Raw genomic sequence first — 16,576 nt, forward strand, 5'->3', positions numbered from 1 at the left:
ACGTTCCAAAGCAGTCCACGGGGCGGGAAGAACACATCCACATGGAAACTGCCTTGCGGAAGCTCAAGACACTACTGCCTGCAAGACCTTGCGGCCCAGCGCAGCGTCCGCTGATGCAAAAGTATGCACCTGGTAAAACTTGGTGAACGTTGGCAAGGATGATCACGTCACTGCCTTGCACAGCTGTGAAGCTGAAGCTTGATGGAAGCAAGCCCAAGACGCACCCACCGCTCTGGTCGAGTGAGCCGTAATACCAAGGGGCGGCACCTTGCCCCAGGAGCGGTATGCCTCGGTAATTGCCAACTGGATCCACCTGGTAATCATCACCTTGGAAGCCACCAAACCCTTGCGAGGACCTTCCGGAATAATGAACAGCGAGTCCGTACGGCGGAAAGTTCTCGAGACAGACAAGTAAATCCTGAGAGCTCTAACCACGTCCAGTTGATGGAGAGCCCCCTCTCTAGAATGCGAAGGAGAGGGGCAGAATGACAGAAGAACGATGTCTTCGTTAACATGGAAGGCCGAGGCTACCTTCGGCTGAAAAGAAGGTATAGGTTGGAGTACTGCCTTATCTTGGTGCAGAATAAGGAAGCGTTCCTTACAGGAAAGCGCTGCCAATTCTGAAACGCGCTTGATGGAAGTGATCGCCACCAAGAATGCGACCTTCCAGGAGAGAATACGGAGTGGAACTGTGTCTAAAGGCTCAAATTGAGCCGATTAGAGATAACCCAGAACCAGGTTCAAGTCCCAAGAAGGCAAGGGAGGACGATAAGGAGGAATGGTATGGGCCACCCCTTGCAGGAAGGTCTTAACCGGAGCCTGAAGTGCCAGAGGATGCTGGAATAAAATTTACAGCGCTGACACCTGTCCCTTCAAGGAACTAAGGGCAAGGCCCAAATCCAGACCAGACTGCAAAAATGAAAGAATGACGGGAAGAGAGAAGCATAGCGGGGGGAGGCTACGTTCTTCACAGAAACGCAAAAAGGACTTCCAAGTTCTGTAATAAATCCTGGACGACACCTGTTTCCTGGCTTTAATCATGGTGCGGATGACCCTGTCTGAGAAACTCCCTCTCCTGCCCTCCATATTGATTTCGCGTAAGACTCGGGGCAGGAGAGGGAGAGGTGAAAACACGTACACCTTGGAACACCCGTCCCATGGTGTCACCTGGGATCTCTTGTTCGAGAGAAGAAGACGTGGAGCTTGTTGTGGAGTCTGGATGCCATCAGGTCCACCTCTGGTCGGCCCCACTGGAGACATATCGATTCGAACACCTCCGGATGCAGAGACCACTCCCCCGGGTCCACCGTTGTCCGACTGAGGAAATCTGCCGTCCAGTTTTCCACTCCCGAAATGTAGACCGCCGAAAGAGCTGGTACATGGGTCTCCGCCCACCGTAGGATCTTGGCTGACTCTGACATTGAGCTAAAAACTGATATGCTCTCTCCAGGCTGGAGGGGGCATAGCCGCAGAGGAGGCTAATGTCACCTCCTAGTGGCAGCAAGCAGCTATACCCACGGTCCTGTGTCCCCCAATGATACGAGCGAGAAATGTAATTCTTACCAGAGAACCCATTTATATCAAGTTTTGATGTAACTTATATGTAGTTTTAATCAGGGGCGTAACTATCATAGCGGCAGACCATGCGACTGCTATGGGGCCCAAGGCAAGAGGGGGCTCAGTCTTAATTGGGATTATCTCCTCTTCTACTGGAGGTGAAAAGTTGGTCATGACTCTACCCTCTAAAGCAGGCATGCTCAACCTGCGGCCCTCCAGCTGTTGCAAAACTACAACTCCCAGCATGCCCGAACAGCTAGCAGCATACAGCAGGGCATTGTGGGAGTTGTAGTTTTACAACAGCTGGAGGGCCGCAGGTTGAGCATGTCTGCTCTAAAGAAACAACTTTTAGCAAATGAGGCAGTGGAAACATGGCCATTGAAAAGGGTTTAGGCAGAAACCCTTATGTCTTGTGTGGGTGGCCTGGTTTTATCCTTGCTATGTACCGCCGTGAGGCTATGCATCGCTGCACGCTCACTATCATTAGCGTGCAGCATCTATGTATGTATGTATGTATGTATGTTTGTTTGTCCTGTTCCCACGTTACAGACTCCTGATGAAAGGCTGGCATGTCCAGCTTAAGAAACGCGTCGAGTAGGGACGCTAAATAGGGAATCTGCACATGTAGCCAGTTTTCTCAGGTAGCAGACGGGGGTATTTTCATATAGTCAGCAACTGCTGTCTCCCTAGATCAGAGTCCTACCCCAGTGGGCTGTAGGCTAAGCTCAGGGGGGCGATAGGCTATTGTATAAGGGAGAGACTACAGACTTAATATTGGGACTATACACCCCTACCCTACCAAGTGCTGGGGGACCCAGTGTTATATCACCAGGTTGTAGTAATTATACCGTGGATACGTTTTTTTAACTTGATGATTTATTCCCCCATAATTATCATTGTAAGTATGCCACTATCTATTGTTTTAAAAGGATTTGCTAATAAAGTTTTTTGTTTTAGTTTCAAGACACTTTAAGCGCTAGATATATACATAAGTTAAAATATTCTCTTTTATAGGCACAAAACCAATAATTGATATAGAGTTAACCACTTGTTCAGGGTGATAGCCACATCCACTTGAGCCTGGCTGCCAATTCACTGTGACTCACGTCTTGGTGTCTTGACAGCAGTTCACCTGCGATGTGGCTCTGTTCAAGCCTGGTTAAGCATACCATTTCTTGCCGGCGGGTCCATCTGCACTGCACCAAATTACCGTATTTTTCGCCCTATTAGGCGCACCTAGTTTTTAGAGGAGGACAATAAGAAAAAAATATTTTTCATTAGACCTCAGGTCAGACCACCAATCACACCCCCAATGCTAATCAGACCTCAGCTGACAGCCCCATTCAGACTCCCAATGTTAATAAGACCTCACATCAGACCCCAATGTGAATGACCCCCAATCAGACCTCAGATAGGAGCCCCATGCCTCTCTTCAGCCCCCATGCCTCATATATCACATAAAATAAATAAAAAACACTTACCTCTCCTGCTCCTCACCGCCGCTCCTCACCACCAGCGATCTTCTTCCTCCTGTCGTCGGCTGTGCTGGGACCTGACGTGCACAGCATGAGGTCACAGAGCGCCTTCACACTGTGCGCAGCCACAGCACAGCCAACAACCGAGAACCTGGAAACGGTGAGTACAGAGCCTTCACTGCTTCCCGGTCCTCCGGTACTAATGAGCGCTTCCATAATCGAAGCGCTCATTAGTATTAACCCATAAGACGCAGGGACATTTGGGACAGGGGGACAGGGGGGATGTGTCTTATGGGGCAAAAAAATACGGTATAATTTTGGGACATCAGTCTACTCCAGGCCCTGGTGCTGGCAGAGTCCAGGCCGCACTTCCGGGGCTGTCTGTCAGAACTATTTAAGGCTCCGACAGCAGATATGCTGGGAGATGGGGTTGAGTGTATATCTTGTCCTCTGCAGAATCCTCCTCTTCCTTGCCGCAATTTATTTACACTGATCCTGGTCCCATCCACTGTCGTTCTGGCTGGCTTTTCAAATCAGCGTAGGACACCATCTTTGTCCTCTGCTCTTTTTTCATCTTCAGGATCTCACTCCTTGGAAGGGATCCACAACTTTTTCCTGCAGCTTTTCTGAGGTTTCTATTTTTTGCAGACTGGGTAAGATCTGTCCTAGCTGGCACCCTCTATCCTTCTTTCAGGAACTGTACTTTAACCCTTAGTCACCATGTTGGAATCTAAGCCAGAACTCTTTAGACAGTCCATGACCTCCAATAGGCAATTTGCTTGCTTCTCTTGTCGCACCAAATTCCAGTTGCAGTCATTTCGAGCTCCTCGGCTCTACTTGTTTGCCCTCCCCTGCCATCAGCAACCCCACCCCATGGCGCAATTGTCAGTTGACCCTGATTGGGCACTTTTCCTGACTAAATAGCGCAGGATGTCTCAGTTACAAACAAGGACACAGAGGAGATGCTGGGCCACTTTCCCATCCGGCCTTCGGATGACTTAGAGGACCTCACCAAAGGTTCTCTGCGTGGTTGTCCAATACAACTTTCCCCATGATGGACACAATTTCCATCTCAGGACAACTTAACAAGAAGTCAGAGAGTCTTTGTCAAAGTCTTCATCTGCAGCAGTCAGGTCAACATTACTCCTGTGTTTGCTTCCACTTGGGTCAGCAAGGCCACCACAAAGTGGCCTCGTGACTCCACTATGGCATTCTCACTGGCAAGTTTTCTGAGGATCTAGCAGATATTGCTCTTCAAATAACCCATGCTTGCTCCTACATTTGCAAAGCCTTTTTGGATGTAGCCAAACTAATGGACTGTTCCTCTGCTGTCTATACATCTGCTGCAGAATTGGTCTGCATGCTCTGCCCGTACTAGAAAGTACAGACCTTATTTTTGTGTTTTCCGGCACTTATCCTGTCATAAATCGGTGGAGATCAAATCAACCCAGGATTTGAAAAGGAAACCGTCGTCCTGGCACCCCAGTTTCCTTTCCTCCAAGCCTTCTTCTCCTATGCCATCTCAGCATGAATCTCCGCATAACGTCACTCGAGATGGAGAGTGGCTGCATCTGTTCCAGGAAGTTTGGCTGGCATCTACTTGCAAATCTCCATCTGTGCCAGCCTTCAGCAGTACCTGCACTTCGATCTAGCAACAGCCCTGAGGGTGTAGTGATCCCCTCTATGGATGACATCCTGATTAAGGCTTCTTACCGGTCGTCCAATATGGATTTAAAAAAAGATTAAACATAGCACATTATAGGCAGGCCCAGACTGAGAATCTGCCCTCTGATTCAGTGATTCATCCATTTCTGCAGGGCATAGCCCTTTCTGTGCCTCCATACCATTGCCCCATCCTCGTAGGGACCCTAACCTCTTCATCTTTCTTCGTTTAAGCTATTATGAGATATCAGCTCTTCTCTCTTACTAGGTGGCTTTCCTGGTTGCCATTACATCCATCTGTAGGTTTTTTGAATTATTGTGTAAATCCCCATTCTCAAGGCTACTTGACAACAAGGTTGTCCTTTGGCCTGTCCCAACCATTTTTCTTTCTTATGTTCTTCTCCATTTCACCCTTGAGATATCGCTCATAAGCTGGATGTGTTGTGGGTGATGCCCACATTTATCTTTCTGTAACGTCTTTGAAGTTGGGCTGTATCTTTTTCATTCACCTTTTGGGGTCATGGCTCACTTTGTGGGGGGCTTTTTGGCTGGTGTGGTATCAAGGGTCCGTTCTCCAGGTGCATAAGGCCGCTACCTGGGCTTTTCTCCACACCTTCTGTCAGATGCATATCTTTGCATCCACTAATGCGGCTGTAGGGTACAAGGATTTGCAGACAGCAGTCCTCTGACCACGCTCGTAGGTCTGATTTTATTTTTTTCACCCCACTTTTAGGACTGCATTAGAACATTCCATGTTCTTCCTTGTATTCCCAGTTATGTAGATGAGAAAAGTTGATTTTTGTTACCTAACTTGAAATCCTTTTCTCTTCCGCTTACTGGGGGATACAGCTCCTACCCCTCTGTCATTTTTCACTGAGGTTTGTTCAGATTTTGGCGTTCCGATTGGAGGTTGTTCTATTCTGGATTCTTGTGTGACTAGTTTTATTCTGCCTACTGCTTTTCACGCACAGATTTATAGCTAGTGGGAGGAGCGTATACTTTTATGCTTGCTTGGTGTCCGCCTCTTTTAGTGGCATCAGCAGCTATACCTGTTGTCTTGTCTTTGTTCCCCTATGAATTGGAGAGTAAAAAAAATAATATGATAAGTAAGATACCACAGAGGGTCTTGTTAGTCAGGAGGGAGAGAAAACCTGTACATGATTTAAAAGAAAATATGCAGCATCTGTGAAGGCAAATGATTAATCTTCTTTCTTTTCAGCTCTCTTCCAGAGCTTCTAGAGAAGAAGAGGCTCATAGATCTACATACTAATGTGGCCACTGCAGTTTTGGAGCATATCAAGGTGAGTTGTGAAGTGTCAAAGAAAAAGAAATACTTTTTAAATCTTCTGACCCCTTAGATTGACTTAATTATGAGCAGCTCTATACTGATGGCCACAAGCACTGTGCTGTTTAGCTTAAAGGGAACCTGTCACCGGGATTTTATGTATAGAGCTGAGGACATGGGTTGCTAGATGGCCGCTAGCACATCCGCAATATCCAGTCCCCATAGCTCTGTGTGCTTTTATTGTGGAAAAAACGATTTGATACATATGCAAATTAACCTGAGATGAGTCAGAGCTTGAAAATATGAGTAAGATATGACTCTTTTATGTTAATTTGCATAAAAGGTGGGAAGTACAAAAATGCATAATACTTATTGAATTCGTCTGCAAATGAAATTAAAAGTGTAATTTTTATGTGTAAGGTAACACAATGAACATTTAGAAACGCTCAGTGAGGGTAGCATAGTAGAGGTGACAGGTTCCCTTTAAAGCTTGTGTTAAGGCCCCCATACACATTAGACTATTGTCAGCTGAACCCACCATTTGCTTAGGAGAAGCTGACAGTCGATGGCTGGGTTCACATCACGTTTGAAAAACGTGATGAAAGCTTCAAGCCTACAACATAGTCTCTCTTTCTGTACCAGTTTGCAATTAGTCTTCTTCGTGCATAATAGTTTTATGTTATGTATGTACAGAATAGTGAAATGAATGGTTTTAATAATAATAACACTATTTTTGCTAGGTATCTATCACCTTCAGCGCAAATATTAATCAATAAAAAGCTATCCCTTTTATTTCATATCAGTAATTGTGCTCGTCAGGGCTGCCCCTTCCCCCTCCTTTTTGTTTTAACAATAGAAACCTTATTACATAAGGGGGATGCTCTGCAAAGGTAGAGAACATTAAGGGCTCTTTCACACTTGCGTTCTTTTCTTCCGGCATAGAGTTCCGTCGTCGGGGCTCTATGCCGGAAGAATCCTGATCAGGATTATCCTAATGCATTCTGAATGGAGAGAAATCCATTCAGGATGCATCAGGATGTCTTCAGTTCCGGAACGGAACGTTTTTTGGCCGGAGAAAATACTGCAGCATGCTGCGCTTTTTGCTCCGGTCAAAAATCCTGAACACTTGCCGCAAGGCCGGATCCGGAATTAATGCCCATTGAAAGGCATTAATCCGGATCCGGCCTTAAGCTAAACGTCGTTTCGGCGCATTACCGGATCTGACGTTTAGCTTTTTCTGAATGGTTACCATGGCTGCCAGGACGCTAAAGTCCTGTTTGCCATGGTAAAGTGTAGTGGGGAGCGGGGGAGCAGTATACTTATCGTCCGTGCGGCTCCCGGGGCGTTTCAGAGTGACGTCAGGGCGCCCCACGCTCATGGATGAAATGTCGCATGGATCACGTCATCCATGCGCATGTGGCGCTCTGACGTCATTCTGGAGCACCCCGGGAGCCGCACGGACTAAGTATACTGCTCCCCCGCTCCCCACTACTACTATGGCAGCCAGGACTTCAAAATGCGTTCAGTGTTACTATGGCACCCAGGACGCTATTAAAGACTGATCCGTTCACTTGCGTTGTTACGGATCCGGCGGGCACTTCCGGCAAATGGAGTACACGCCGGATCCGGACAACGCAAGTGTGAAAGAGGCCTAAGTCACTACATTTCACAGACCATTTACCTTTCCTGATCACAAACCCAGAAGAGGCCCTCTTACATTTACAAGACCTATTTCAAGAATTTGTTTTAATATTAGGCTGTAAAATAAAGATGTCCAGTTTTAAATATCACCTTAACCGCTTCATTACCAGAGTGTTTACATCCTTACCTTCCTTACCAGGCTGGTTTTTGAGTTTTAGCAAAGTCTAAATGCAAATAACTAATTAAAGGAGCATTCCAGTCGTTAGAAGTTATCCCCTATCGACTGGATAGGGGATAACTATTAGATTGGTGGGGATCCTACCGCTGGGACCCCCACTGATCACGACAAGTGGGACCCTGTACCCCCTGCAGCCCTCCTGAAATGAACAGAGTGGCGGTCAGGCATGTGTGTAGCCGTTCCATTCATTTCTATGGGAAATCCTCTATGGATCTATCTTCGGAACTCCCATAGCAATGAATGGAGCAGACATGCTTCTAACAACCGGAATACCCCTTTAATTTCTGAACTACCCTACATGTGTTTGATATAATTTTTCACAGGACATCTTAGACCTTTATTTTGTGCCCTTAGATGAAAGATATACCGTAATATTAAAAAAAAAAAAAAAAAAAAGATTTTGGGACAAAACATTTCTACATTTTACATTTTTTTGTATTCATATATTTTACAAATACAAAGTCCACTCCACTATTGCTAAAACTAATAAATATATATAAAAAAAAAATTATGAAAGAAAAAGGGGGGGGGGGGGTATGCGTGTACGTAGTCTGCTGAACTATTGCTAAAACTAGTAACTATACTTTTTAACTAGTAGCTATACTAATCCTTTTTTATTTCCTTTTTACATTTTATTCATTTGTATTTCCCCCCCCTTTTTTTAAATGAATAAAAGTGAATTAATCCTCTCCTGCCACAGTCGGGCAGGAAAGGGTGAATTCACAGCCTGCAGGCCTGCAGTTAACGTTAAAGCCAGCATTTACAATTTGCATTGATCATTGTAGCAGGGTCCTAAAACGATGCCATGCAAAGGGAACTCTTCTGCTGGACTTGGGCATACATACTGTGACTGCAGCTGCCTCACAGCGGACTACAATGCCATGGGGCGCCAGCAGGTTGCAGTGTAACCCAACACTTTTATACGTTTGGTTACTGTTAAGGGCCAACGATGTACAAAGTCATCTAGCCGTAATCAAAAGGTTAACCAAATCATTACAGACTAAAGTAGCGACTCATCTCCTTTTGATTGGTCTAAATCCACTCTCTGCTATCTAAGTATCATGATTTCCTCTAATTTAGATTCCCATTACCTAATTAATTATAAACCTTTGCTAGACCAGATATCTCATGTGATAAGTATTTGGTCAGTCCCTTTATCATCTTGGTTGGGATGTAAAAACGTACTCAAATGCCTAATAGTGCCTAAAATAATACACTATTTCTCGTTCTACAGTCAGGTCCATAAATATTGGGACATCGACACAATTCTAACATTTTTGGCTCTATACACCACCACAATGGATTTGAAATTAAATGAATACGATGTGCTTTAACTGCAGACTGTCAGCTTTTAATTTGAGGGTATTTACATCCAAATCAGGTGAACGGTGCAGGAATTACAACAGTTTGCATATGTGCCTCCCACTTAAGGGACCAAAAGTAATGGGACAGAATAATAATCATAAATCAAACTTTCACTTTTTAATTGCAAATCCTTTGCAGTCAATTTCAGCCTGAAGTCTGGAACGCATAGACATCACCAGATGCTGGGTATCATCCCTGGTGATGCTCTGCCAGACCTCTACTGCAACTGTCTTCAGTTCCTGCTTGTTCTTGGGGCATTTTCCCTTCAGTTTTGTCTTCAGCAAGTGAAATGCATGCTCAATCGAATTCAGGTCCGGTGATTGACTTGGCCATTGCATAACATTCCACTTCTTTCTCTTAAAAATCTCTTTGGTTTCTTTTGCAGTATACTTTGGGTCATTGTACATCTGCACTGTGAAGCGCCGTCCAATGAGTTCTGAAGCATTTGGCTGAATATGAGCAGATAATATTGCCCGAAACACTTCAGAATTCATCCTGCTGCTTTTGTCAGCAGTCACATCATCAATAAATACAAGAGAACCAGTTCCATTGGCAGCCATACATGCTCACACCATGACACTACCACCACCATGCTTCACTGATGAGGTGGTATGCTTAGGATCATGAGCAGTTCCTTTCCTTCTCCATACTCTTCTCTTCCCATCACTCTGGTACAAGTTGATCTTGGTCTCATCTGTCCATAGGATGTTGTTCCAGAACTGTGAAGGCTTTTTTAGATGTCGTTTCGCAAAGTCTAATCTGGCCTTCCTGTTTTTGAGGTTCACCAATGGTTTACATCTTGTAGTGAACCCTCTGTATTCACTCTGGTGAAGTCTTCTCTTGATTACTGACTTTGACACACATACACCTACCTCCTGGAGAGTGTTCTTCATCTGGCCAACTGTTGTGAAGGGTGTTTTCTTCACCAGGGAAAGAATTCTTCGGTCATCCACCACAGTTGTTTTCCGTGGTCTTCCGTGTCTTTTGGTGTTGCTGAGCTCACCGGTGCGTTCCTTCTCTTTAAGAATGTTCCAAACAGTTGTTTTGGCCACGCCTAATGTTTTTCTCTCTGGGGTTGTTTTGTTTTTTCAGCCTAATGATGGCTTGCTTCACTGATAGTGACAGCTCTTTGGATCTCATCTTGAGAGTTGACAGCAACAGATTCCAAATGCAAATAGCAGACTGGAAATGAACTCTGGACCTTTTATCTGCTCATTGTAATTGGGATAATGAGGGAATAACACACACCTGGCCATGGAACAGCTGAGAAGACAATTGTTCCATTACTTTTGGTTCCTTAACAAGTGGGAGACACATATGCAAACTGTTGTAATTCCTACAACGTTCACCTGATTTGGATGTAAATACCCTCAAATTACAGCTGACAGTCTGCAGTTAAAGCACATCTTGTTCATTTCCTTTCAAATCCATTGTGGTGGTGTATAGAGCCAAACGTTTTTGAATTGTGTTGATGTCCCAAAATTTCTGGACCTGACTGTATAAGACTCACCCGAGCTTAAGACACACCACCTAGGTTGTAGAGGAGGAAAATAAGGAAAAACATTTTTCATTAGACCTCAGACCAGTCCCCCAATCTCCATCAGACATCAGATCAGACAAAAAAAAAAGGAATGAATAAAATAACTTGCCTCTCCTGCTCCGCCTCTCAGGAAATCCAGCTCGCTCTTCATACACTGTGTCATGATGTTGGAAAGCATCAGGTCAACTCTTTCACGCGCTGTCCTGATCCTGTATACTGTCGGGACACAGCGCAGTGCCCAGACAAGACCAGGGAGCAATGCGAAATACCAGCGCTACAGTCACTGCTCCCCTAACCTCCTGTGTACTAATGAGCCTTTTTTGAGGGGAAAAAGTATGTCTTATAAAGTGAAAAATACAGTACATTTTCCAAGTCTTATCCATTCATCTCCCAATTATTGTTTTTTACTTGAATAAAAAGATTATTTGCAATTCTAGATCTAGAATTGCTTATAAAACTGTACTATTCTTGGAAGGTAATGGAGCAATTGACCTAGCAAATATCCTTTTATATTATAAAGCAATACATGTCAACTGTGTGGCAGACTGGCTGATCATGCCCAAGCAGTATTCCTTACATCTAAAGCATGCATAAATATATATATATATACTCCCAGACCATACATTGACACGACCCTATACTCTCTTTCTAGATAATGATTTTATACCCCTTCGGAGGCCACTTAGATAACACACATCTCCTGTCTCAATTTGCTATCGAAGTCTGACCTGGAACTTGAGATTCATTCTTAAAGATCCCTAATTTAGTTGCCCTGCGTCATGGATTGAAACCACTCTACTACACAACACACTTTTTCACTCGCTCGCTCCACTCTATTATCAACGCTCCTAAAACAGTCTCCAGATACTGCGGGATATGAGAAAATAGTTTCAAAACCCTAAGTAGATGGCATATGATGCCACAAAACATCAACAAAATTAATAACTCCTATTTAGATACGTTAGAAATGTACAGGGGCACATACTTTCACATGTGGTGGACATGCAACATAGTCAAACCCTTTTAGTCTGCAGTTTGGGATTTGATAACAGAGAAATGTTACGTTTCTCTTTACTTGCCATTTTTGCTATATTTTTCTGGTCAAGTACTGTTATGCTTGAGCCCTCTTCTATTATTAATGATCATGGCAGTGCCTCGTCTAATTGCTGCCTCCTGGAAGTCTATTCAAACACACTGGAGTAGAGAAGAACTGACTTTCTGAGAAAACAGAATTCACAGGAATTTTTGGGGGATTTGGTGTCTTCCAAGGATTGTCCAACTGTCCCAGACACTTCCCAACACCCCCCTAACACGTACATAACCCTAAGCCATGTGACAGTATAGATTTGCAGGATTTGCCCCTTTGACAGAACTTCCAGTCCTTTTTCACTCAATCCAATATCCACTCATGACTATCAGAAACTTGCATACAGTGACATAATCATTAAGTCAATGTATAAAAGGATAATATGCCCATTCCCCATTGCCACTCTTCCACCACCTTCCCTTATCTACCACCCCCCCCCATACCCCTTTTGCCATGTTGTTATGCAGAGTGCTGCAAGGAAGCTTACGATTAGACTGGCGCTGGATGCGCCAAAGTTATGTACTGTAGAGACCGATGCCTCTTCATAACTTTGGCGGATCCACCGCCAGGTATAGGGGTTATTAAGACCAGTGTCTAAAACGCTGGTTTTAATAAATGTGTCCCTATGTTACTATGAATGGAGCTAAACATCAAGCAGGCTCCTGCTGCAGATTTCGAGGGTGGACCTGTAGGTTCTGGACCTTTTTTTTTTTTTTTTTTCAAAACCGCTCAGCAAAAACCCTCTGCCACGTAAAGTGTTGCCTCCTATTAAAAACAGTGGAGGCACTATCAGAACAGATTTGGTCCAGTCTTCGCCCACTGAAACCTGCACCCAAAATCCTCAGGCTGAATATTCCATTCCCGTTGAAATGTAAAAAATTATGAAATTTGAAAAGAATGGCAGATATTAGATACATTTAAGTCATTAATAAAATTTTTATTTTATATTTTGTAATTTAGCAAAACAGAAGTTTTCAGTTTTAAAAATTAAAGGGGTCACCCAGGACATAAATATTGATGATCTATCCTCTAGGTAAGTCATCAATATCTGATTGTTGGGTATCTTAGTCAACCTGAGGAAGCGAAGGAAGCGCAAAACGGTTGTTGCCTTTTCCTTTGCTGTACCCGCATCGACCATGTTTTAGAATTGGAACAATAAAAGCTGCAAAAGAATCTTGGTCAGTGCCGTTGTTTTCTTCTTCTATCTTCATGATAGTTGTCTTGCGATTGAAACTATGGGCCGGCTGAGCACCGCCAGTGATCACAAGCCAGTAAGTGCAGGAGTAGTCCAGGAATGACTATTGACCACTCCCGGCAGTGACGGCCGCTTTATTCTACGTTTAGACAGAAAACCCACAGAAGCACTCCATAGTGCTTTTGTGGGCTTCCGATCCTTGCCTCCATTCGTTTGCCGGCCGCAATACGGGCAGATCTGGCACACAGTCATGTACATGAGGCCTTAGTGTCAAACTGAAAGTAAGATACTCTGCAAATACCTTGCAATTAACCCTGTAGAACAAAAACTGTTGAAAATTTTTATTAATGACCAGTTGAAAAAAAAATGTATTAGCCCAAAATGAAAAAATTGCCCCAAAAGTGTTTATTGCCTTTACCCCTTCCTAAAGGAGCTATTTTCCATTTTGCTTTTTTGTTTTTGTCTTCTTGGAGCCATTACTTTTTTGTTTTTCTCTTCACATAGGGCTATGAGGTATAAAGTTGTACACCATTTATGATTACATACAATGTAGTGGGAAGCTGGAAAAAATTCCAAATGGGGAGAAATTAAAAATAAAACCACACAATTTTGCCATGGTTTTATGGGTTATGTTCTTACAATGTAAAACTGACATGTCATCTTCATTCTGTGGGTCAGTACCATTGCAACAAATCCACATTTTTATAGTTTTTCTTGTTTTAATACTGACAAAAAGCTTTGGAAATTATTATTTTCTTTTTTTTTGCGGGTGATCTGTAGTCTTCGTTGTTACTATTTTGGAGTGTGCATGACTTTTTTTTTATAAATAGTTTTGATTATTTTTTTTTCTGTTGTGTTGACCTTATAGGATAAATTCTTTTGTATTTTAATAGGTCGAGCACTTTGGGGCTTGGTGATTCCTATGATCTTTATTTTTGTTGTTTATTTTTTAAATAAGGAAAGGGGGGGAGGTTATTTGAATTTGTGTATTTTTTTCAATTTTTTTTTCATATGTTTTAAAAACTTTTTTACACTTATTTTAAGTCCACCTAGAGAACCTTAACATACAGTTGTCTAATTGCTTCGCCTATAGACTGCATTGATTTAACATTGCAGTCTGTGTGAGATTCAGTGTGCTCCTATTGAGCCCTACCACAGGCAGGACTTGAGTGGGCGCTATCTTTAAAGACCCGACGCAATGTTGAGAAGTCCTGGAAAACCCCTTAAATAAAACCTTTTGAGGGGAAAATACATTCTAGATTAAAGGACTGTGTGCAAAGAATTGTTCTCTGTCACGTCTGTGTTTGACAATCCTATTCAGATATAATGTGGATTGCGGTCAATGTTTTTACATATTTCATTCATGCCGAGATGTCCTACAGGAAAATAGAGCTTGTGAGCCATTACAAGAGTTGAAGGAAATGTGGCAGATTTTTTGCTTCTTCAGTAGATGTAGGATTTTTTTTTTCCAAGGGTTTAGTATGATAATAGCAGATTGATTAGTGATAATGAAGTATAAAAATGAGAGGCCGATGTCGGGCTTTCTGCTGCAAAACATTTTAGAAATGTTGGTAATTTATTAAAAAGGTAAAACAAAAATTTTGCATAAACATAAGTATTCAGAAGTTTTGATATGACAGAAATTTATCTCTCGAGTCCTTTCATTTAATTTGATCATCTTTGAGATGTTAATACACCTTGATTGTTGTCCACCTGTGGTAAATGAGGAGAAAAGAACTGCCTTTACGCTGGGTCCACACCTGAGCGTTTTACAGCGCGTTCCTACGCGCTGTAAAACGCTCAACAGGCAAGAACCAATGATCCCCTATCGGCATGGTTCTCACCTGAGCGTTTTACAGCGCGTACGAACGTGCTGTAAAACGCCCTACGCCCCAAGAAGTGCAGGAGCTTCTTTGGAGCGTATGGTCGCGCGTTCCCGTACATAGACTTCTGGGAACGCGTGACAATGGGCGTTTGCTTGTGGCCAGAGCCGCGTCTGTACGCCCGATAAAATCGCGCATACAGAGCGCTCCTTCGATGGTGTGAACCCAGCGTTAGAGCTCAGAGACTGGATTCTATGAAAGCACAGATCAATTGAAGGGTGCAAAAAATGTCTGCCGCAATGCAAGTTCCCAAGAACATTTTGGCCTCCATTATTCTGAAATGGAACTAGACCTGCCCCCCCCCCCCCCAAAAAAAAACAAAACAAAAAACAACAAACAAAGTAATTGAAGAAAAAGGGCCTTGTTAAGGGATGTGCCTAAGAACCCAATGGTCACTTTGGTCAAAGATCATGTGTGCAGATGGGAGAAACCTCCAGAAGGTTAACCATTCTTGCAGCATTTCACCAATCTGGGCTGTATGGCAGAGTGGCCAGTAAGAAGCCTCTCCTCTCTAAAACACACATGAAAGCCTTCCAGCAGTTTGAAACAAGATTGTCTGGCCTGATGGAACCATGATTGAACAGGGTTGAGGCTGAATGGAGCAAAGTACAGAACTAGTCTTAATGAAAACCTGATTCAGAGTGCTGTGGACCTCACACTGGTCTGAAGGTTCACCTTCCGACAAGGCAATGACCCTAAGCATACAGCCAAGACCAACAAAGGATTGGCTTAGGGACTACTCTATGAATGTCCTTGAGTGGCCCAGCCAAAGTCCTAACTTGAATCTAATTGAATGCCTCTGGAGAGACCTGAAAATGGCTGTCCACCGACTGTTTTCAACTTGACAAATCCAGATTGCAAACCTTGTGGCATCATATCCAAGAACGTTGGAGGCTGAAATTGCTGCGAAAGGTGCTTCAACTAAGTACTGAGTAAAGGTTTTGAATACTTATGTTGATGCAATATTTTACTTTTCCCTTTTCAATAAATTACCAATGATTGCTAACATTCAGTTTTAACTCTTTTTATTGAGTGCAGACTGATGGGGGGAAAAACTTGATTTTTTTTTTTAAAAATGTTGTTTAATATACATTAAATAAACAGATTGTTATGTCTGAGATTTCCACAGTCTCTGTACAGCGTAAAGTCCGGCCAAAATCTTGAGACTGAAAAATTTTTGTTTTCACAACATTTGCTAACTCAGATGTTCTTTATTGTACTGAAGTGCAATAGGTATTTCATACATTTTTATCTTTTATTGACAAATACATCAAGTTTATGCAAAGTCTCAATGGTTACAATGTTGACACTTCTTCTTCAAGACTTATGCAATTCACCCTGGCATGCTGGATTTCACCTTCTGGACTAAATCCTAACTGATGCCAATTCTTACCTAATCAGCGCTTGGAGTTTGTCGCAATTTCTGTGTGTTTGGTTGTCCACATAATATCAATAGGATTGAGATCTGGGGAGTTTCCTAGCCATGGACCCAAAATTTCAATGTTTTGTTAACCAAGCCACTTAGTTATCACTTTTTGTTTTGTGACATGGTGCTCCATCATGCTGGAAAAGCATTGTTGATTACTAAATTGCTACTGGATCTTTGTAAAAAGTTGATCTTGGAGGATGTTTTGATACCAATCTTTAT

At 43.1% G+C, this 16,576-nt stretch overlaps 1 protein-coding gene across 2 annotated transcripts in view; it reads left to right on the forward strand.

Annotated features, from left to right (window-relative positions):
- Nucleotides 1–16,576, forward strand: part of SCFD1 (sec1 family domain containing 1) — a 149,091-nt gene that overhangs the window by 68,021 nt on the left and 64,494 nt on the right. For both annotated transcript variants that reach the window (XM_040411182.1, XM_040411183.1), the window contains exon 14: nt 5,914–5,995. In XM_040411182.1, coding sequence (XP_040267116.1) covers nt 5,914–5,995 — 82 coding nt within the window. The remainder of the gene's footprint in view (nt 1–5,913; nt 5,996–16,576) is intronic.

Source organism: Bufo bufo, chromosome 11, assembly GCF_905171765.1.
Source record: "Bufo bufo chromosome 11, aBufBuf1.1, whole genome shotgun sequence".
NCBI classification, from domain to species: domain Eukaryota; kingdom Metazoa; phylum Chordata; class Amphibia; order Anura; family Bufonidae; genus Bufo; species Bufo bufo.